Below are 21,441 nucleotides of genomic sequence, written 5' to 3'. Positions count from 1 at the left end.
CGTTGCAAGCTATCCTGTCATACGAACGAAACCCGATGTCAGCTATCAAAGAAGCGTGGAAGGAGACTTGAGAGGAGCTTTCGAAGGCGGAGTGCAAGATAGAGGGGCGCAAGTGTGGTGCACCGGCTGGTGTACTGCTCAGGTACGGCCGGTTTGGGTGGGGTGTGCGTACTGGTGTGGTATAGTGCTGATCACTCGCTAGGTTCATGTAGCACTTCAGGAATATCCGGATTCGAAAGTTGAAGCTGTGCACCTGGTCATTGCCTTTACCTGTCACGGTCCGCTTCGTGTACCGTCTCGCGCGGAGACTTCAAATCTTTTACACTTCGTAAGTTTACGCCTTTAATTGGTGCGGCGATCACTCACTTTTCCGCTAGCCTCCTCGCCACTAGCCGGCCAACCCGCCATCAGCCCGTTAGCTCTCGACTGTCAATGTGCGAGACAGTTCGTCAAGACGAGTGCTAACGAAGCCCTGCGAAATATCTCCTGCATCGCCTTTTGCTTCGACCGGCTCTACGGCGTCAACGAGTTAGTTCGGAGAGCATCACGCTTTTCAACTGAAGTGCGATATATATATATATATATATGGGAAGGGCTTGGTGGTGGCATCCACCCCCATCCTTGCGTATGCCGCGCAGGTCGGACAATTCCCAGCCACCTGCGCCGACCAAGACGACGCCCGGGCTGAATCACAGGTGGAAAAAGTATATGCGCAGTCTTCGACCCGTTCTTGCTGTTTCATCTCAAGGACGTTGAGTTGCAAAATGAACGAGGTCGAGTCAGTCAAGGTCGGAACCATCAGTCGCAGATGCCCGAGCAGACGAAACGCGATATAGCTGCGTGCGATTAGCAGACAAGGATGTACGCCATATGGCCTGCACATTCTTCTACGCGCCGCTGGCGGTTCTCTGAAGGTATATGCCAAAAAAATATCGACGACTTGACGGTGGAGCGAAGATCGAGGGTCGCGCTGGCCATGCTACCTTGTCCGTCGCTAGGGCCTCCGGATACGAAACCTTCATTCCGTCAGCGCGTGCTAGTGGTCTAGTTTTTACAACGATACCGTCATAATGTGAGCATTCTTCGCCGCTCCTTTTTGTCGCCTACTATTCATTGATGGCGTCGAAACCTGGGCGCCGATATTCAGGATTTGCAGCGACGTGTACGAGATGAAGATTTGCAGGACGACGTTCGACTGCGCGAGTCTCAGCGCCGGCCTGCGCAGTGCGCCTGCCGCCCCTGGCGCCGAGTCTGAGTCGCACAACTCTGTGCCGACTCCGCTAGACAAGGACGAACGGCCGCCGCCAAGATCGCAGAGTGTGCGAAAGCGGGTGCCCAGCGGCGGTGAGGACCTGACGCCAAGCGACGACTCGGACGAGTGAGATCCTCGCCGTGGCAGCCTCCTCTGCCGGACTTCTCCCTGTGCCGTTCCTTTCCATGTCACCATCCTACTTGTTTTGTGTGTAGTGATTACAGCATCTCTATCGTACTGGGATGTAGCTACTCTTTGGAGTGATCGAATGTCTTTGTCCATGGCAGCGGAAAGATGGAAAGATGAGAATGATAACAAGTGTACATGGTCAATATGTCTCGGTTCTTCTCTTTCTCCAAGTCTTCGTGCCTGTGGCAATGGGCTTTTCGCCGACGTTGGTGGGGATCGGGATTATAAGCGGGAATGTGGAGGGCCCTAGGCTCTTGTAGGTGCAAGTGCTAGCCTGGTACGAGTACCAGACGCCGCTACATGCGGGGCCCGGGGGTGGCCGGCTAGTCCGTCGTCGACTAGGGATCAAGTGGCGACGGGACGTCATCGGCTGTGTCGGATGCAGTACCGCCATCGCCCAAGGGGATAGTGTTGCTCTCCGGTGACGGAGTAGAAAGCGTCTCTGATGCTACGGTAGCGATGGATAAAGACGACGGGGAAGCAGTAATTGGGCCATGGAGAGGCGTACTGGGCTCCGAGTCGGGGCGGTCGAGACCTGCCAGATGAATTTGCTCGTACGTATAGAAGTCCTCGCACCACAGTTTCCTGGTCTCCTCATCTCGGTTAACCTCTGTCATGAAGTTCTCCATGCGAGCCTGGTATCGTGCCAAGAGGCTGTTTTCGACGGCGAGGTCCAGGTCAGGAAGCAGCTGTTCGAATTCGCGAGGAAGCCTTCGGATGGCCTGAGATATGTCGCTCGAGCTGATTTGTGGTGGAGTACGATTCGGAGATGTAAGCACGCCGAACTGCCATAGATTGACATATATGCTAAACTTGAGGAACTCAGAGCATATTGCTTTTCTAGCTCCGGAAGGCTACATCACGAATGATAAACAAAACCCTTAGTATACTACAACTGTATGCGTGAGTGACTACAACCAGTTACCCACCTGAAGATAGTCCCATACAATCTGTAAACGATGATTTTCCATTTGAGGGGCAAACTCCTTGTATACCCATGAATGCAAGGTCAGTCGGATATCTCCCACAAACTGAGATAGCTGCTTTTCCAACTGTGAAGTATATGCGGCCTGCCTAACATGCACCGACCAGCTCCTCTCCATTATGTCAAGGTTAATATGTGCATGCATGGACGTCAGGTCTCTAAACCTCTGCCGGACATATGTGTAATTTTCGAAGGACATGGCGGACAAACAGACACACGCAAGGTGAGCATGTCCTTCGGACTTGTCCACATGGTAGAGTGCGTCACTGCAGCGACGATCATCGACGAGGAATTCGCCAAAGGAGGCATGGAGGGGCACCACATCCTCGTCCTTGTCGATCGTCAACACGGAGCGGAGGCGGTCAACCATAAAGAAGACGTCGTCCACGGACAGTTCGCGTTCATAAAATGCAATAGTATCGGGGTTTACCCTTTCCGATTCCAACGCTACGAAACGCAGGAGGGAAAGGAGACGTTCACGCTGACGAGGTGAGGCGCGTAAGTCTTCTGGGGGAAATGCCGACTGTAGGATCTGCAAGTACAATGTGTCGAGGGGCAATACTGCTGGACCTCCATCTGAGAGAATAAGTTCAAACCATTCCTCTGGGTGATTCTGGTGTGTATCCAAGAAGTTCACCACGATGCGGGCGAAGATGAACACGCCGGCCGCATGCGAGATGAGGCGTTCAAGGGCGTCAGGGTGCTTGTCGAGGTAATCGGCGTACAAAGGGATCTTCGGGACCGTCTTCTTGAGGTAGAATTCCACATCGCCGGCCCAGTTTTTTAACGTGTCTTCCAATTGCCTGCGATGAACAATGTTGGCGGAGCTGGAAGATGCAAGCACCGACAGGATATGAGGCTCTGGCCGGGATGCGGCGAAGACATACAGCCAGGGTAACTCGCGGACAAGACTCAGCAAGGATCGAAGCAAATCAGGAACCAGATTCCTGTCCTTGCATTCGTCCAACCCGTCGATGACGAGCAACGTCGGTACCTGATCAGATACGGGAGCGGCGGTGAGAGCTTCTCGAAGTAGCTTTTCGAATGCGTGTTGCGTCTGTTGTGAATCACCGTGCTTGAGATACTCCCGCGCAGCGTTGACGATGTGAGGGCGAAGTGTTGGCCGGAACTGTGCAAGCTGGTATACAAGGGTGGGAAAGAGTAGGCGAGCGGCTTCGAGATCTCCGCCGCCGCGGACGAAGAAGAACGATGCGCCCAACCTGAGTGAGGGCTGCTCCGCTGTCTCAATCCGCGTACATAATTGGTGGGCGATCGAAGACTTCCCCAGACCCGCTCCGCCGCAGAGGAGGTAGAAGCGCTTAAGCTCGTCTTCGGGGAACTGGCCAGCCGACCAACGATCTAGCTCTGCAAAGAGCTCCTCCCGAGTGCCTTGCATGAACCCGCTCTTGAGTTCATCGACCGAGCGATAGCTTGCAGATGCGCGAAGAATGGAATCCAGGATTCTCTGGTCCTCTTCAGAAGCGGTGGTTAGTATCCTACGTCAAAATCGTGCACGAGGGCGCACGTTGACAAACTCACCAGCTTCCTGTAGCTGGCGCTGGATTTGCTGTAGAGCGGTGTCAGTTGGTGAGTAGCTTAGACGTTAGCATTGCGCTTGCCTTGGTTGCAGCTGCAACGCTCGTCAGGATGCTCTCGATGGAGATTGAGCCGCGGAGCTGAAATAATCGTACATGCATTAGGTCGCGCGTCGAGTCGGGAATTGATGGAGAAAGCGTACCTGAAATAAATTTGTAGCACTTGTTAATGCCTGCTTCATTTCAGACATAATGGCTTGATTCCGAGATGCGTAGATGAATTTCTTGGAGAACCCGCTAATTCCTGTTCCGCCCTTCAGCTCTCCCGCGCGCCCTTGCAGTTCGCCGATTGTGCTGTGTTCCTCTCAGCGTCACCCAACTTACGATAGGTTCTCGTTATACCTGAGCAAATCCCGTATTCGCTCCTGAAGCTCGTCAGAGTGCTTGATTTTCTCTACCAGCTCCTTCTTGCCACGTTCGTCTCCATCGTATTCCGCTACTATGGTTCGCACCTTCGTTGCTGCCCTATTGATAACGGTCCCAAGCTCTTTGACTTGAGCGAGAAGGGCATGACGTTCCTCGTTATTCTCCCTGGCGACCTATCAATGAAGAAATGACGTTGGGGAACTCCACTTGTCCGACGGCTAGAATACGCGCACCTTGACCCTTTCGACAATATACGCCAGCCCTTTTGCGATCAGAGCTAGACCTGGTATAGGCGCAAGCTCGAGAGCACCCTCCGCTATCTCAAGGAGAGGAGAGGAGGCGTCAAGGATAGCATCGACAGCATTGCCACGAGCAGGCATTGTCGGTTGTCAGCGAGTTCGTTGGGGGTAGTGAGAGCAAGTATCACGCTGTAGAAGGGGACGGGCGTGAGATCGATGCATGCGCCTCGTGTATCAGTACTTTTCGGTAAGTTACACGCTGTCAGGGAATCTGCCCCTTAGCTGCAGGCTAGGAAGGCTCCGATAATGTGGAAATGGTGCTTTTCCTGGCGAGCCTGGCATGTCTGCGCTTGTCGTGGAGACGAGGCAGTACGCCGGACATGCGTTCCTATGCGTGTTCCGTGGTGAATACCTTGAATTAAAGTACTGAGTGTCTTGAAGACGGAATAACAACATATGACTTCGACGCGACGTGCAGCACATCTTGGCAAAATCTGGATACATAAATTGCATGCATTGCCAGCAGGAAGCTCGAGAAGCCCTTGCGACCACAAAGTGGAGTACTGAGCAAGACTACGCAGAACAGCATCGGATAATCAGCTGTATTAAGCATTCAAATTTTTGCAGTTAGCATCTCTGTGTTGCTGAGTGCATGAGAGCTTACAACAGCTGTGGCCATGGACCGCATGACCGGTCACCGGGAGTGGCAACGCGCGCGAATGCTGCGTGGACGCGTTCATGTGAGCGCTTCTTGCACTTGAACCTATCCCTCTTGCTCTCCGCCTTTGAGTGGCCTACGCTTCATCATCCTGCATAAATTCTGTTGCAGTCGGCGGAATGGCCTCAGACCTCTCATCGCTGCTATCGGCGTCGAAGGCGCTCACAGCGCACCTCTCCAAGCCGGACCTGCCATCCGTGAAGCTCTCGCTCGACCAAATCGAGGCGCAGTCGCGGAGACTGGTATCACGGCAGCCTGGGCCCAGTGACGATGGGAAAGCGTATGTAGAGTCTTCAAGATAGAACTAGCTCAAAACTGACGGGTATACACTCCAGAAATTATCTGCTCGCCCAAGCCCGCGTTGACGCGCCAGCATTAGCCAGCGAGATCGCGCACCTGAACACGGGTACCACTTTTACCCCCCTGAAAGCCCTGCAAGATACAGACGTTGCGGGCTATCTTCGCCATGCCCACGAGCAAAACCTGATTTCAACCATCGAAGAGGCGCGGAAAGAGACCCAGGAGGAGTTTTATCGCGTCCTCGAGGATCGTGAGCAGCGGGATTGGGAGGCGAAGAAGCGACGCGTGTTCGAAGAACTGGGCGGGCGGATAGGTGGCGAGAACAAAGCTGTCACAGAGTTGAAGAAGAGCATTAGCGGAAGGAATCTGCTGTCGGTGCGTAGCTCGTGTTTTTGTATGCAGCTGGCCACTCATTGCAGCAGACGAGTGTGGGCCCGGCACCAAATCTACAGATGCAAAATAAGATGATGGCATATGACCGTGTCGTGTCAAAGTTGAATGCTTCGCGACTGCAGGGAACATCATTCCCCGTCATACATGGTCTCATAGAGGCTTCTCTGGCGGTCAACCTCGACGTGAGTGCCACAATTCGACCCGTAATCGTCTCAATATTTAGGTTTATTTCCAGCCACGCACCATGCAGATGACTCAAAACTTCCACATTGTTGCCAAAATAACAGGCGAACCACCAGCTTTGCCACCTATAGAACATGCTGGAGCGCACATACTGAATGCGCCAATATTCGAGCGCAAACACGCCCGGGTGTATTTGGGTGACCCAGAGTCGCGTGATGCTGCCGAACTTCGGAGACAAATTGCTCGGGGCGCGAGGGAAGCTCTCGAGGAGCAGTACTGGGACATCATAGAACGTACCGTCCAGGCGCGACCGATGGAGGCGCGGCTTGGTGGGGACCCTAGCGTGGCGAACAAGGTCCGCGCCTTCGTGGCCGTCAGGCACTATCGTCAGGGCGAGTGGGAAGACCGCATCGAGGTACGAATATGCTTTCCCTACCATTTGCATGTCCTAATGGCGTATAGATCGTCGCTGGTCAACCAGTGTGGGCGAAATTGTTCTACATGGTGCGAACTGGGCACTTGCGAGAGGCCCTGGATGAGGCGGTAAAATACCAAGTCCAAATCGACCATCGCGAGCCGACATTCCTGAGCCACTTCAGGACATGGGTCGAATCTACTGATAGACGGCGAGTTTTTCTCTCCTTTTTATTTTCCTCACTCAACTCATACGTCTTCATAGTCTGCCCAAGCCTCACCGAGATCAGCTCCACTCCATATATAATGCCCACATGCTCCATTCGTCAACGACCGATCCCTTCAAGCTTGCACTTTACAAGCTCATGGGCAAAATCGACCCAGGCCGTCGGAGTGTAGCTCAGGTAACAGTAACTATCGAGGACTGGCTGTGGTTCCAGCTGTCTATGGTAGACGAAGATGAACACGGTGGCCTTCGCGCGCTCGCAGAGGTACTTCTTGGCTACGGCGAGCGTCATTTCGAGGGTGGTGCAGGACAGAAAGGCACGAAGCATGGTGTATGGGCGGGTGTGCTGCTTATGTGCGGTCAATTCGAGCGGGTATGTGTGTTATAAACTTGTGCATGATACCGTACTGACAACCTGGCAGGCTGTTGCGGCACTCTGGGAACACCCGGAGACGGAGGTTGAGGCAGTGCACCTCGCCATCGCTCTCGCCTACCATGGTCTGCTTCGCGTACCATCTCACGCGGAAACATCAGACCTTACACCTCGTAAGTTAACACTCCGGCCAATATAATAACCACTCACTTTGTTGCTAGTCTCCTTACCCCCGGTTGGCCAGCCCGCCATCAGCTTGTCGACACTCGTCTGGCGGTACATCAGGCAGTTCGTCAAGATGGACGCTAAAGAGGCTCTGCAATATGTCTACTGCGCTACTCTCTGCTCCGACCAGCCTAATGGCGTCGGCAAGGAACAGGTCGAAAATGCTTGGGAGCTCGTTCGGAGGATCATTGTTCTGGCGAACAGCGGAGCAGGATGGGAAGAGCTCGTTGGTGGCTTCCGCCCGGATGGAACTCGTTTCGTAAGTTTGAGGGCTGTCTTCGCGTCGGAAGCTATACTAAAAGCCTTTTACAGAGCGGTGTCATCGAGCAAGGAGCTCCCCTTCTCAAGCTCAACAATCTCGATAACTACAACGAGCAAATCCTCGTTCGTGCCGCGAAGCACTGTGAGGAGAACGACCGGACGCCAGAGGCAATCAAGCTGTACAACCTCGCGGGCGACTGCACGACTGTCATTGCGTGCCTCGCTCAAGCCCTCGGCAGCTCCATCACCCAGCCGAGCGGCGACGAGAAGGCGCGGGCTATCGAGCGCACTGCGGCGGACATCCTTCGACACTATGAGCGCACGAACCGGGCGGTGGGCAAGGACCGCGACGCGGTGATCAAGCTCCTCCGGGTGCGCGAGGCGATAGAGGCGAAGGAGAGCGGGCGGGCGGAGCTCGCGCTCGAGATCATGGAAGCGACCGATCTGGTACCCATGGACGGCGACGTTGGCAAGATCACGCGCCGCGCCGAGGAGTTCAGGGATCTCCCCGAGGCGATCCAGAGGAACTTGCAGACGTTCCTCCCGCTCACGATGGACGCGCTTGCGACGGTACACCAGAAGGTCAAGTCGTCGATGGTCACTGAATCGACCCGACAGATGGTGAGCTTACACGTTACTTCTTGGAGTATGCTGCCAACTTGCTGACGCGTCATTTGTCAGACATTCGGAGCCCTCCGCAAAAAGTCGCGGTCTATCATGGTCTTCGCCGGTATCCTCAAGTACCGCATGTCCCCTGACGTATACTCGTATCTTGCTCGACTGGATGTCGAGATTGCGTTGTGATGTCCACGTCTCATGACCGCTATTGCGTTGTATCAACACTGGGTCCTTGTCCAATATCTTACTGGCCTTGTTGTGGAGGCGGTACGCACTTGTGTGAATCTTGCAGCAGAGCCGCTTAGTTGTTGTGTCCCCGAGACGGCGAAGCGGCCCGTACCGCCGTACCGCCAGGTTGTTCAATATTTTGCCTTGGCGGGTTTGTCCCCAATTTCAAACGACTCGCGCTCCGGCTGCGCGCTCCTCTTGTCCCTCGATAATTCGAGGGCGGTTGGCGGCGAGCGATCCGGTGCCCACCGCGAGCTTGAGAGACATCGTTGAGACACGAACAAACGCCTAGCACAGTAGGACACGTCGGGACATTTGTGATAGCAATGAAGGGCGGAGCATACCAGTAGTAATACAACGCGAAGAAATCCAAAGAGAGTACATGTGTTACTACATCACTCGAGAGAACACAGATGCGGCACCAAAGATACAATGTTAGATGAACTCAAACGAGCGAAACGCATACTCTATGACGAGACGGAACAACAGCCACCGATAGCTGAGGGCTCCACAGGGCTCATGCCCGCATCCTGCTCGACGCATCCCTCACGCCCATCACGTTCTCGGCCCTGGTGCACAGAGCAGCAGCCGTGGCAATCCTGTCCGCACTCGCAGCCTTCTGCGCAGCACTCGAGCCTCGGGAGGCGGACGAGCCCGAACGCAGGGCCCTGCTTGTCTAGCCGCTCGCGCTCGCCAGCGAACAGGCTCGGCGGGTAGACCGTCACGTTTTGCGGGTCGAACGAGAACGCGGAGAAGGCCGCGCGCTGGGACGGCGGCGGGGGTATGGTCGCCGCGACGCGTGCGAAGAAGGCGTCGATGAAGCTCCCGTTTGGCGCGAACGCCGATGTGGACGGGGAGGAGGGTGCGGAGGACAGCGACGAGACGTAGCCCGAGGACGTCGGCAGCTCGGGGCCGGTCTGGTTATCAACGCAGTGGCCGCATTCGGGACAGTCGTCCGCCGCCTTCGAGGCGTGTTCCGTGCCGCGGTGTTCCTCGCATCCCGGACAAGTGCAGTCGAAGCCGCAGGTACAGCCGGTGCCCGCGATAGAGGCGACGGTGCTGAGCGGCGGGATCGGGAATACGGGTGGTGCGTTGAGAAGTTCGGGCAGCTGGATTGGTGGAAGTGACGGGCCTCGCTGCGGTCTGTCGTCTTCATGACGTGATGATGGCGAGCGACTGCAAGGGCGTTTAGACGGAATAGACGCAGTAGGCGTCATACTACGGCAGCTGCTCGCCTGTGGTGTTGGCAGTTGCAACGACGGCCCTAGGAGGATGTTGTTTTCGGGGCTGCAACATAGTGCCGCAGCATTGGCCAAGGCATCCAGGCCGGAACAGCAAGCTGCGCCGTTGTCGCGGCACTTGCAGCTGTATATATCTTGGCAGTAGCAAGGGTTAAGCAGGTTATCGACTGAGGGACAAAGCGTCAGTTAACGCCCAACGAACAGGTGGACAGCGCAAGTACATCTGGATTTCGGATCAGGAATTATAGAGTCGTCGTTCGTAGAGTATGTGTCCTTGAGGCCATTGGGTAATGCGGGTAGAATGGGTATGTATCGTTTAGCTGTGGGATAAGTGTGAGAACCTTGTCTAAGATAGTCCGGTATGTCTCCATACATTTGCCAGCTAGCTGCTTCATGTTGCTCTTGTCCGCCCTCTCGGCAGAGCATTCGCATTTGGAATGCATGCGCTTGGTCTTGCGCAGCTCTCTACACTTGTTACATTGAGAAACTGGTCTGCCTTTCTTCTTCACTTCGAAGAGGGGTCTGTCGGTGTGACTGCATGAGGACGATCGATGTCCTTTTATGCAAGATTCGCTGGACCTTGTTTAGTAGACGGTACAATGTCGGTAGCAGCATGCCTACCAGGCATATTTCTTGTCATTGACGAAGACCTGGAGGAGGCGATGGGTTGTTATCGGCTCCGCGAGTGCGGCATGACTGCAGGTAGACTCACCATCTTCACGTTGCATACTTCCAGTCGCCCTGTTGTATGAAGTCCGAACTTGGTCCCCGGGAGGATTCTTGCTGCAAGATAGTGACTTTTTTCTCGGATGAGGAGGAGGAGCGGGGACAGAGAGCCTGAGAACGAGGAGGGTAAGGTTGAGTGCAGATGAGGCACGGCCTGAGCACCTGAGATACGTCGGAACGGTTACTTTTCCATATGCGGTATGTCCCCCTCTCTATGTCTAGCGCCGACCGCTTCGGTACTTATAGGCGCCAATCAGACACCGTGTTTCGCGTACGAGCGCCCTGTTGGACTTCGTGGCGCAGCAGTGGACGGCGACGTATACCCCAGCACACGCTGTGTTCGCCATTCATTTTTACTACACGTCTCCCGCTGCATTATTTTCAGACACAGATACCCCAGACTAACGAAGACGATCTTACGAACCAGACATGGGCGGCAGAAGACGAGGAGCCTCTCGCAGAATTACCTCTCGCAAGGGCGTATTCAATCCCGAAGACACAAAGCGCGTCAAACACACTCGCATTGGCGTATGGGACCTCTACGAGGAGAAAATACCCGAATTGGAACGCGTACCAGGTCTTTCAAGGCTAGAAAGGTTCCTAACACTCAAACAAACACTGCCCTATGTTTGGCGCATGGTCAAGGACATTGGCAGCATCCGCAGCTGCTGGCTGCTTCTTACCTTATACTTGATACTTGATCTCGTTGGGGCGCTAGTACCCGCGGCCGTTTTATGGTGTGTCTTCCTGATGATATTTTTGGGGTTTAACTGATACGTCATACTAGGTATAAGGGGCAGCTTCTTACCATCGTCAGTATACTCTGCGATTTTACTCTTTTCGTGGCTCATCGAATGTTCGCGGGGATAGGTACAAGTTGCTGTGGACTCGCGGACTGTCGACAAGTCGTTACTCGTCCGAGTGACGTTTGGCATGTGGGTATGCAAGATACTCACCCGCTTGCTGAAGTACGCCAAGAGCCATATCACCCTACCCCTGAAAGCGCGGCTTAAGCAGCATTACTCCGTGCACCTCTTTGCTGCCCGCGCGCGACTGGACGTGCCGACCTTCGAGGACCCATCTGTCCAACGGCAACTGGACTCTGCATCGCATGTCAACGGGCAGAGTGTTGCATGGGGCACGTTCACTATGCTGTCTGGCCTGGTGACGACCGCCATCAAAGTTGTCACTCAGACGTCGGTACTCGCGAGAGTGCTGAAAGACCAACAGGATGGCACGCTCCTAGCTGTCGTGAGTCTCGTGCCTGAGCTCGTTCAATGGATGCAATGGCAGAAAGTGACTCTGCACGGTGGAGGTGGGACAACTTCCGATTTGAGGCGGGCCAAACTCATATGATGATGGATTAGTTTGGGCTGCCACAACGAAGAGCAAGGATTATGTGAAGCTTCAGGGCCTCAAACGAGTCGTCAATGACCTTGAGCATCGAAAGGAGTTTGTCGCCGGCAACATGGCCGGTCATGTCACCGCAAGTACGTGTCCCCTGGGCCCATATCAGCCGAGTCGCCTCTGACATTTAGTCACTGACAGTGTTCAAACACGCTCTTAATCGCGTCGGAGACTACGCAGACGACTTCTACGAGACGTACCGAGAATATCGGAACAGAGAACAACTTGGCCCTGGAATATTCCTCAGGGACTCTCTCAGTGAATTGCCGCAGGTGTGTCAGGTGTACGCCCCTTCATAGGTAGTTACTCAGTCATTTATCATAGATTGCCTTTGCGCTCCGAGCAGTGCAGCAGCCAGCCTTTATACCGGTTTCACTCGCGTCCCTGAGTCTCATACAAGAGAACACGAGCAGCCTGACCTGGGCCATTGGCCGCTTCTTCGAACAAACCGGATCCATTGCCGATCAGCTTGCAACTGTGCGTAAGCTGTATGAATCCTCTCATATACCGAACAGGATCCGGGACGGAGACACGCCATTCCCGGAAGACACTCAGAAAGTTCACGCAGGAATCTCAGTTGAGTTCCGGTAAGTGAGTTGCTGGTTCAGCTGATATCTTCATTGACGGCGTTTTGTGCAGGAATGTCTCGTTTGCCTATCCTGGTGCCCGGAGCTTCGCACTCAAGGGCGTATCATTCAAGCTCGAAATGGGGCAGCTATGCGTAAGTCTACTTAGATTCTGCTTGGCTTTTCAATGACATCCTATCTAGGTACTTGTGGGCGCAAACGGCTCTGGCAAGAGCACCATCCTCAAGCTTATGATTCGCTTATACGACCCAGTCGAGGGGCAAATTCTCATCGATGGGAAAGACATCCGTTCTCTGAAGCTGGCCGATCTCCGACAAGCCGCCTCCGTCCTCTTCCAAGACTACACGCACTTCCCTCTTTCCGTATGTCAGACCTTTTCCCTCGCATTGCCTCCTCTCACCCTCCCCAGATCCGCGACAACATCGCGCTGGGCGACCCCGCACACGCAGACGACGACGAGCGGATCCGCCTCGCGGCGCAGCTCGGCGGCTCCGAGGAGCTCGTCGACCGCCTGCCCGACGGCTTCGACACGTACCTTGAGCGGCCCGTCACGGACCACTACAGCGGCCTGCCCGAGGGCACGAAAACGCTTTTCGGTCGGCCGGTCGACTACAACTCGGTGCGCATGGCGGGGAACATGGCCGCGACGGCAGCGACGAGCCTGAGCGGCGGGCAGATGCAGAGATTGGCGCTGTGAGTTGCGCATAGTTTCGTGGAAATAAGGTGCTGAAGGTGTCCGTGTGTGATGCAGATCGCGGACGTTCATGCGCTCGGTCGTGTCTGAGGACTCGCAAGTTGGACTGTTGCTGTTCGACGAGCCGAGCGCCTCGCTTGACCCCACCGCGGAACACGGTGAGTCAGCACTTCGCGTCTCGAACACCGCTCTTATTCGCTCGTCTGTAGACCTCTTTGTTCGCCTGCGCGAGCTGCGCGGGAACAAGACCATGATCTTCTCGTCCCATCGGTTTGGCAACCTCACAAGACACGCTGATCTCATTCTGTAAGGCCCGCCTTCCTGATCTTTACTGGCGCTAAGAGAGCTCATTGCGCCATGTAGGTATATGGATGATTCAAGTATCGTAGAGTCTGGCACACACGAGCAGCTGCTCAGAAAAGAGGGCGAGTACGCGAGAATATGGAAGTTGCAAGCGCAGGCGTTTCTGTGACAGCTTCAGACGATTATATCACACTTTACGACGACTCATGATCTGGATTTTTACGACATTCTGTGCGTGTCTACACAATGTACCAAAATTCTTTTCGAGCAAGCCACAAGGTGCTTGAGAGAAGCTTCTACGGTAGACCCCGGCGTAACAAGAAAATATTACTGACCATAACTGCCTGAGAGAGACTGGGTGGCAGACTCACAGTCTTCTGCACATGGGCTACGCACGAATAACAAGTTCTTTCTGCCAATGCTCTTCTTCAGCTCTGTAGCAGCTTCATTGTTCCATCTTCCCTCTCGCCCAACTCCTCGAACGCGCGTCACTTCTTCGCCTCCCTGTGAGCAGTCTCGTTGGTCAATGCTGGCCTGTCGACGCGGGCTTGTGCGAGCGGGCAGTTTTTTGAAGCAAACCACCGCCAGCTCTCAAACCAGCTGTTCCAGAAGGGTTCAGCGCGCCCTGTTGTTGCCATTAGCCCTCGAAACCTCGAGCTGGACGCGTAAGAGCTTGAAGAGCTGGGCTGCAAATGCTTTCGATGTCGGCGGCATAAATAAAGAGTCTGAGGCCATTGCACTTAGTCCGGCCGCCTCCCAGCTACCTTGGATTCGTCGTGAAATTGATGTGTCCAGGTTTAGGATTTATACCTTTGCTCAAAAGGCCCGTAGGCGGGACGCGACATGGAGCTCTGCAGAACGCGTCCACGCCTTCTACACTATTAGCTATCATCATGCCAGCCCACTGATCCATCGGCGGGAACCCATCCGAGGTCTACGCGCCACCTTGCGTTTCAAACACGTCCTCTTGGCACAGGCCACCCAGGAGTGAACTGCTCGAAGTAAAACGCGCTAGACTCTACCATCCAACCTAGGCCGCTAGACGTCTGGCTGGAAAATCTCAAACCTACTGGGGCCAATCCGTACTCCAGGGACCGTCCCCCTCCGCTTCCTGGGTATCAAGGACGCTGCATGTTCGATGTGACGGGTGTCCCGGTGCGTTATGCAGCAAGAGCCTTTGTGAGCCGTTAATGCTCACCTTAGTCACGTCTAGCTCCCTCTGCCTGACGGGTACTCTCTTGATGGCCCGCCCGACACTTACATCCTCCACATGCACATTGAACTGTCCGACAGTCACTAGTAGTTGCCACCCATGGTGAACCGGAAGAGCCCACGTATCGTCCTCGATGAGTACCAAGGCGACCGCTATAACCTACGCAAGTTGCCCAATTGGGCATATGATTGGACAAGCCATGCCAAGATGGAAGCAATTGATCCAAGGGGCTGGCTTACCAATTGCGCCTTTGCCTTTGTCCTCACTCGCCTTCAACTCGAGATCGTAAGTGGCCGTCATTAGCTGCCTGGTTTAACTGACCGGACCTAGTGATGTGCGGGCCCGGCTTGGGCTCAAAGCCCGGGCTTGGGCTTGTGGCAACGTCGAGCCGAGCCCTGAGCCCGAGCCGAGCCCGAGCCCGGCCCAAGCCGCAGGCTTAAGCCCGGGCTTGCTCACAGTACAATGGATATTCTGGTGCTATGAAAAGGGAGTATGTTTGGATGTAGTAGATTATTGCTGCATGTACTCACTGAATTCAGCCTCCAGAAGACGTACACTTGCAGAATAAGTCGAGTTGCAATGAAGCCCACGAGCGCGCGCCTATGGCAGACACCAGACGGTGATGCACAGTCGTGCTCGGCGGGAACCGTCGAGTCTAGAATATCCATATCATGTCTGGTATGTACATATTAGATCTCTCTCACCTTATTCTGAACTCAGGGGACAGTAACAGAGCCAGTACACCCAAGCCTGGGCTTTCGGGCCGGGCTTGGGCTTGACTACGCTCCGAGCCCGGCCTTGAGCCCACTGCCAGGCTTGGCTCGGGTCAGGCTTTTTGGGCCGGGCTTGGCGGGCTCGCAGGCTTTGAGGCCCGGCCCGCACATCACTAAGGTCCGGACCTCTGTAGCCGCACTCTTTCCATGCTCTCATCGAGTGGAACAACGCCGTACTTCGTGGCAGCCGCGCGGGCATTCAGGATTGGCCATTTGGTCTAGAAATGGATACTCTCCGTGAGACATCTATTCCATTCACGTTGCTTAGCATCAACAGGGACTCAGGGAGAGGTATCTGACTACCACTGATAGTGGTGATGTTACATCACAATCTACCAGAAGAATATAGGAAGCTGATATTTTATGCTCAGGCACATTCCTGTTAAAAGAGCTCTCTGTTCTGGATCATTCATATACGTCATACAAGCTAGCCTTCGTATCGCTCCTCAATATTGTTCCGCCAACATAAATAAAGCATGGGAAAACCTCTCTGAATTATGCAGTAATATATCGGTCAGCATAGGCTTACAGGACGAAATCAACGGGAAGTCTCACTCTCGTCATCTGTCACATGAACGTGAGCATCCTTTTGTCCCCGGTCAATTCTTGCTCGCGTATCTTCATAGTCTCCAGGAAAAGCTTGTCTTCTGCACATTTGCAAAAGATATGTTTCAGAGTTCTCAGATATCGCAAGTTGTCTGATAATAGCCATAGAACTGCGTCTTGTGACCACGCATATATCGATCTCAATCGAGGGGCGGCTTGAAGAACGGCGCCGAATTTGTCGACGAGGCCGAATCGATCATTGAGATGAATTTCCTCCTTTAAGCGGGGTTAAAAGTACTGCTCTCGCGACTAATTGCAGAGTAACATTACCAAAGTTACCCAATGTTTCTGGATCGCTTCTATCAAGGGTGTTATTGGACAAAAATAAATTCTCACTTTCACACCGGCCACAAATTTTTGTTTTCGATGTGCGTCTAAGGTTATGCGTGCGTATTCGTGCACTTTCGTGCGTATTTGTGCACGATGATGTGCGTTTGGTCATTAACGTGCGCCAACGTGCACGAAAGCTCACGTTTGTGCACCTTCGTGCACTTTCGCGCACGAAAGTGTGCATTTGACGAACTACATATTCATGTTATCACAAATTCATTTTTGCCAGACGTTTACTTTCGCGCACCTTCGCGCACCTTCGCACACTTTCGTGCACCTTCGTGCACCTTCGTGCACTCAAAGATTCAAATGAGATGCATAATCATGAAAATGAAAACCAATTGTCAGCTTACACGAAACTGAATAATAAGTTGAGTGCACGAACGCGCACACATTAGCGCCATTGCCAATCTCAAATCAGGGTGTAACCAAAACCAAAGCTCAGCGGCATGCACGATCGTGTGCATTCGTGCGCTTTCGTGCGCGATCGTGTACGTTCATCTACTTTTGTGCACGATCATGTACGTTCGTCCACTTTCGTGAGCTTTCGTGCATGTTCGTGCGCGTTCGTTCACGTTTGCGCACCCTTGTCCGCCAAACTGTGAGTACAGTCTGCACCAATTCCAAACTCATTTTTTTTTGTCCAATAGCAACCTTCATATGCTTCAGCCAACCATGCCCTTTCATGTTGGGTAGGAAATGGCCAAGGATTGGATAGTGATACAAATAACACTATTGGGCATACTTGGAATAGAACCTTCAGAAGAGATGGCGAAGGTTGCAGCCATCCTGCCTCAAACCCCAGATAAATACTAGCAAGTGCTGAGGCTGAGGTAAAAATAAACTGAAGCGACTCCTCGAGATTCTCGTAGCTGCATTCTAGTCTCATGTTCCGGATGCTTTTCCCCAGGCGCGAATGGCGTTTGAGAACTCGAGCGACGACAACGATGTGGTCAGACTTGGAAAGTGTGAGAAAAGAGTAAAGAAAGGGACTGGCAACACGAAGCCATTGCTTAGAGACAAGCAGGAGGCCCGTGTTGCGTAGGGTCTGTTTGTATGAGTGGAGAGGGCTGTTGGAAGCGGCTCATTGGTGTGTATTCTTAGGTTTCCGCGCAGTGAATGCAAAGAAGTCGATAGAATTGATGTCCAAAGCGTCGCCAAGAATCTTACTGAGCAGCTCCTCCGGAAATGAAGCCAAACACATCGCAGAAAGTCTGAAACTTTAAAAGTTGCTGCATGCCTTCAACAGAGATATCTGGTGTCAAAGATGAAATGACTCACGATAGCTGAGATCTTCGGACTTCTGAACGCTGAGGAAGGGGAATAGGGATGGGCCTCTAGAGGGAGGGCGGAGAACAAAAGGCCGAGTTTGAGTGCAGGGAGCGCTTAAGTGGCCGGATTTTTTCAGGAACGTTTTAGAGCATAAATCCAAATATAAATTGGGCATAGTTGGCACAAGTAAGGCTACGAAGCCAGGAGGTATACGTGAGAATTGGCCTCCGGAATATGAACGCGAGTTGACTACTCCGCGACTTAACCGAGACTCGAGTTCTCGAGCTCACCGGTCACCTCTGACGTTTACGACTTGCAACGAGGCGGGAACTGGGCTGGACTGGGGCCGGGATCTTCCGGGGTCTCCTCGTGGCACGTGACTTGGCATGCGCGTCGCTTATGTAAGAAGCGCTCTGCGTGGACCTCGCGGAGAGTAGCCACATCTACTCGAGTTTTCGTGCTCTTCGTATCATAGATGTATCAACCAATAGCCTACCGCGACCTGAGTTAATTACTAGACAACTATCTTTATTATTCCTCTCAATCCTCCACTCTTTGGCTACAAGAGGTCTCTCGCAGCTGGAATCTCTGTCAGGAATACAATACACATCCGTGTACTCAGGCTTTGCGGAATGCGCCTGCGTACCGCCATTGTTAAAATTTGATCTACATTTCGCTTTAAGTCCAACATCTCCACGTATCACCGACGTCGAAGCACACTGGAAATGAAAGCCACGCCAGGCAAAGTACTAGCATCGCATCATCAAACGCTAATGCACAGCCCGCAAGGGGAGAACATCGTATCTGCATGGGAATTATTGCACGAGACCAACACGTGGATCATGCTCCCCATTCCCTTCACACTGTGCCTACTCATAGCGTCCCGACGCACTTACTGGCATGCAATCATGTCTCCTCGGAGACTCGTTGATGTTACCCTCGACATTGCCCCTTCCATCCTCGAGCTAGCGGAGAGTGCCCTCGCACTTGCTCCTGTTCCAGGGCTACCGCTCATCGCGAAAGGATTGGGGTTTATTGTCGAGAGGGCGAAGGCGAGTAAATCTTGATCAGGTGAAAAATAGAACTATAATTTTTCCTGTTTGCCCATAGGTCGTCCGAGAGAACAGCGAAGAACTTGATGCCTTCCTTGCCCAGGCCAAGGAGCTGGAGGCCGTTATCGAAAGGACGATACAGAAGGCGGAAACCGTGGTTGAAGAATGCGATGGTAATGACCACGACAAGAAAGAGCTGGCCGAGAAGATCAAACACTCAGAGAAGCTTCAAGAGCGGACACGGGACCTACTAGGGTACGACTTGTATGAGCTTGCATGGAGAGTCATATTAAAACGGACGCAGTACAATCGGCGAGCTTCAGGGGTCGGCGGGGGAACTGAAGGGCGGTGCAGGATTCTGTGGGTTCTTCAAAGGGGCTATCTATTCATCTCGCAATCAGGCTGTCTTGTCAGACATGAAGAAAGAAATGGCACAAGCACTGAGGATTTTCAAGGTACGTTAACCTCGCTAGCTCTCAACATCCATCCCGAGACATCCCATTACTTCAGATTCGTGGCTCAATCTCCATCGAGAATATCTTTGACGAGGTCGCACTAGCAACAAAGGTTTGCATTATTATGCCAGCTTACTGTCCAGACCGTTCATGACACTGCTCTGCAGGAAATTCAGCGTCAATTGCGGGAAGCCGGTGAGTTTATTTATAGGACCTCTTTACGCACGATTGTGCGCAGATGCTGATCACCGTGTCTGAAGAGGACCTCAAAATCATCGAATCCATCCCGTGGGCATCTGCAGGCTATCGCTCGGTAGACGAGCTCAAGAGTGGGTTCATGCAAGGTACCCGAAAAAATCTCTTCGCGGAGCTGGACCTATGGTCGGCTGGACGGTTTCCCGAGTGTGGGCCGAAGCGATTCTACCTCCTCAGTGGTGGAGCGGGTATGGGCAAGTCTTCCGTCACCCACCAGCTCTGCGTCCGTCTTGATGCGGCAAGGGAACCCTCGCTCAGGTTAGGCGCATCATTCTTTTTCGTCCGCGGTGCTGGCGACCTGGAGTCAACCAGCCTGTTCTTTTCAACCTTCGCGCGGCAGCTGGCGTTGTCCCGGCCAGTCCTTCGGCCCTATATCATCAGCGCCGCGCGAGAGTACCTTCAGCATGGCGAGCGGCAGCAGATGCACCACACGTTCCAAGAACTCCTTCGAAAAGCTCTCACTGCCGCACCCGTGTCCGAGCAGGTGCCGACGCTGCTCGTCGTCGACGGCATGGACGAATGCAAGGACAGGGCCCTTGTACCTGACCTCCTCCGATACTTGCTCGAGCTGGTCCGAGAACTACCCTGGCTACACGTCTTCGCCGCGTCGCGACCAGAGCCTCACATCCTGTCAGTTCTTGCATCTCCCGGCTCGGCAGATCTCGTTCATCATCGGAGATTGGACGACACGCTGATGGATGGGAGCGACGACGTGAAGCGTTATCTCAGTGATGTGGTACCGAAGATACCCTCATACGCCGATTTCCTGCGCAAACACCCTGACGCCCTTGAACGCCTTGCCCGACGTGCAGGCGGGCTGTTCATTTTCGCCCGCATCGTAGTGAACTTCTTTGACACGATCCACGACCACCCGGAGGAGCAGTTCGAGCTTGTTCTCTCTGGTGGAGGTACGGCGCTGTCGCCTCTCGATGCGCTGTACCTGCAGATCCTACGGTCCGCTTTTCCCCCGGAGACTTTGCGCACTTTGCCTGCCCGGCACAAGCGCCTTCTCTCGCTGCTGCGTTTTGTTGCGTTGGCACGACACCCCCCGACCCCTGAGACCATTGCGTTCTACGCACGTGGGCTGTCTCTGGACGATGTCTTCACCGTGGTGGACCACCTGCGTTCCGTGTTGCTGGTCAACATGAACGGGCGCGTAGTACCCCTTCACGCCTCCTTCTGCGAATTCCTCGTCGACGAAGGACGCTGCAGCGATGCGCTCTACCATGTGAACTCTTCCGAAGGACACGCATACCTCGCAACCGCTTTCTTGGCGTCCAGTTCGTTCGAAAACTACGCAGAAGCCCTGGTCAACGAGAGCACGCATGTCGACTACCTGGCCATGAAAATAGGCTGGCGGGAACACCTTAAGCAGGCCAAGCATACTGCAGATTTGGAGGCGCAGCTATCTCAGTTTGTGCACAGTATCCAACTGGCCCTGTATCTATGGTTCTACAAGGAGTTCGAACCTCGGCGAAAAGACTATCGTATCCGGTGTATATGGAACTGCCTACAGGTAGGTAATCGGCCTCAACCGCTTACACACTCTGGCCCATATACTGAGCGCCGTGTTTATTTACTTTTTATGACGTAGCCGTGTAGAGCCAGGACAGCAATATGTTCTGAATTTCTCAAATTTGGTCTTTACATCGAGCTATGGCAGTCCGCCATGCTCAATTCTCCAGGTCTTAAGTTACCACGAATTAGCTCGGGTGACATAATCAGAACCAGTCAGACGCTGCCCTCCGAAATCCAAGAGCTCCTTCCCAACCTAGACCTCACCGTCGAAAGTGACGACTTGATACGATATCAGGCCATCATGAAGAGCTTCATGACAGAAATCATGAAGCAGGATGAAAGAGCCAGGTCGCTTTGGTGCCTGGGCCTTGACATGTAACATAATCAAAAATAATCAATGAGTTGACTAGACTGCTGGTGCATGGCAGATATTATCTCTCTCAT

The 21,441-nt window shown here is 53.6% G+C and overlaps 5 protein-coding genes across 5 annotated transcripts; 3 read left to right on the top strand and 2 right to left on the bottom strand.

Moving 5' to 3' along the window:
• Positions 1 to 360: 360 nt before the first annotated feature.
• On the bottom strand, positions 361 to 4,875 carry PHACADRAFT_203637 (uncharacterized protein). Its single transcript, XM_007389832.1, has 6 exons — positions 4,621 to 4,875; positions 4,346 to 4,560; positions 4,165 to 4,315; positions 3,966 to 3,993; positions 2,371 to 3,899; positions 361 to 2,295 (listed from the first exon to the last, which is right to left on the bottom strand). Exons 1-6 carry the CDS (start codon positions 4,765 to 4,767, stop codon positions 1,780 to 1,782), a joined length of 2,586 nt encoding a protein of 861 aa, XP_007389894.1. The 5' UTR covers positions 4,768 to 4,875; the 3' UTR covers positions 361 to 1,779.
• Positions 4,876 to 5,454: 579 nt separating this feature from the next.
• PHACADRAFT_246372 (uncharacterized protein) lies at positions 5,455 to 8,551 on the top strand. The gene is made up of 10 exons (XM_007389831.1): positions 5,455 to 5,624; positions 5,680 to 6,019; positions 6,067 to 6,219; positions 6,273 to 6,635; positions 6,683 to 6,846; positions 6,900 to 7,233; positions 7,283 to 7,406; positions 7,455 to 7,717; positions 7,771 to 8,340; positions 8,401 to 8,551. Exons 1-10 carry the CDS (start codon positions 5,464 to 5,466, stop codon positions 8,521 to 8,523), a joined length of 2,595 nt encoding a protein of 864 aa, XP_007389893.1. The 5' UTR covers positions 5,455 to 5,463; the 3' UTR covers positions 8,524 to 8,551.
• Positions 8,552 to 9,032: 481 nt separating this feature from the next.
• PHACADRAFT_83199 (uncharacterized protein) lies at positions 9,033 to 10,534 on the bottom strand (the record flags this gene model as incomplete). The annotated part of the gene is made up of 4 exons (XM_007389830.1): positions 9,033 to 9,973; positions 10,028 to 10,126; positions 10,180 to 10,379; positions 10,428 to 10,534. The coding sequence occupies 4 exons, from the start codon at positions 10,532 to 10,534 to the stop codon at positions 9,033 to 9,035; spliced, it is 1,347 nt and encodes a 448-aa protein (XP_007389892.1).
• A 256-nt stretch (positions 10,535 to 10,790) lies between these two features.
• Positions 10,791 to 13,896, top strand: PHACADRAFT_109893 (uncharacterized protein). The gene is made up of 12 exons (XM_007389829.1): positions 10,791 to 11,269; positions 11,320 to 11,344; positions 11,403 to 11,847; positions 11,920 to 11,958; positions 12,081 to 12,211; positions 12,264 to 12,526; positions 12,579 to 12,660; positions 12,709 to 12,888; positions 12,936 to 13,219; positions 13,278 to 13,378; positions 13,430 to 13,526; positions 13,584 to 13,896. The coding sequence occupies exons 1-12, from the start codon at positions 10,962 to 10,964 to the stop codon at positions 13,690 to 13,692; spliced, it is 2,064 nt and encodes a 687-aa protein (XP_007389891.1). The 5' UTR covers positions 10,791 to 10,961; the 3' UTR covers positions 13,693 to 13,896.
• Positions 13,897 to 18,625: 4,729 nt separating this feature from the next.
• On the top strand, positions 18,626 to 21,376 carry PHACADRAFT_189565 (uncharacterized protein; the record flags this gene model as incomplete). The annotated part of the gene is made up of 7 exons (XM_007389828.1): positions 18,626 to 18,754; positions 18,828 to 19,024; positions 19,074 to 19,224; positions 19,280 to 19,336; positions 19,392 to 19,419; positions 19,485 to 20,995; positions 21,074 to 21,376. 7 exons carry the CDS (start codon positions 18,626 to 18,628, stop codon positions 21,374 to 21,376), a joined length of 2,376 nt encoding a protein of 791 aa, XP_007389890.1.
• Between the last annotated feature and the right edge of the window lie 65 nt (positions 21,377 to 21,441).

The sequence above is a fragment of the Phanerochaete carnosa genome (assembly GCF_000300595.1).
Source record: "Phanerochaete carnosa HHB-10118-sp unplaced genomic scaffold PHACAscaffold_1, whole genome shotgun sequence".
In the NCBI taxonomy this organism is placed as follows: Eukaryota; Fungi; Basidiomycota; class Agaricomycetes; order Polyporales; family Phanerochaetaceae; genus Phanerochaete; species Phanerochaete carnosa.
The sequence above is the reverse complement of the archived record's forward strand: the minus strand, read 5'-3'. Positions and strand labels throughout refer to the sequence as shown.

What these genes read in the sequence shown, in the direction of transcription:
- PHACADRAFT_109893 (XM_007389829.1), top strand. Translation starts at nt 10,962, where the DNA reads ATGGGCGGCAGAAGACGAGGAGCCTCTCGCAGAATTACCTCTCGCAAG. An exon ending in CTCTCAGTGAATTGCCGCAG is followed by an intron (nt 12,212 to 12,263) that starts GTGTGTCAGGTG and finishes CATTTATCATAG; the next exon opens with ATTGCCTTTGCGCTCCGAGC. An exon ending in ACACGCACTTCCCTCTTTCC is followed by an intron (nt 12,889 to 12,935) that starts GTATGTCAGACC and finishes CACCCTCCCCAG; the next exon opens with ATCCGCGACAACATCGCGCT.
- PHACADRAFT_246372 (XM_007389831.1), top strand. Translation starts at nt 5,464, where the DNA reads ATGGCCTCAGACCTCTCATCGCTGCTATCGGCGTCGAAGGCGCTCACA. An exon ending in TGTGCGGTCAATTCGAGCGG is followed by an intron (nt 7,234 to 7,282) that starts GTATGTGTGTTA and finishes ACAACCTGGCAG; the next exon opens with GCTGTTGCGGCACTCTGGGA. An exon ending in AACATCAGACCTTACACCTC is followed by an intron (nt 7,407 to 7,454) that starts GTAAGTTAACAC and finishes CTTTGTTGCTAG; the next exon opens with TCTCCTTACCCCCGGTTGGC.
- PHACADRAFT_203637 (XM_007389832.1), bottom strand. Translation starts at nt 4,767, where the DNA reads ATGCCTGCTCGTGGCAATGCTGTCGATGCTATCCTTGACGCCTCCTCT. An exon ending in ATATTGTCGAAAGGGTCAAG is followed by an intron (nt 4,561 to 4,620) that starts GTGCGCGTATTC and finishes CTTCATTGATAG; the next exon opens with GTCGCCAGGGAGAATAACGA. An exon ending in GCGCCAGCTACAGGAAGCTG is followed by an intron (nt 3,900 to 3,965) that starts GTGAGTTTGTCA and finishes CCGCTTCTGAAG; the next exon opens with AGGACCAGAGAATCCTGGAT.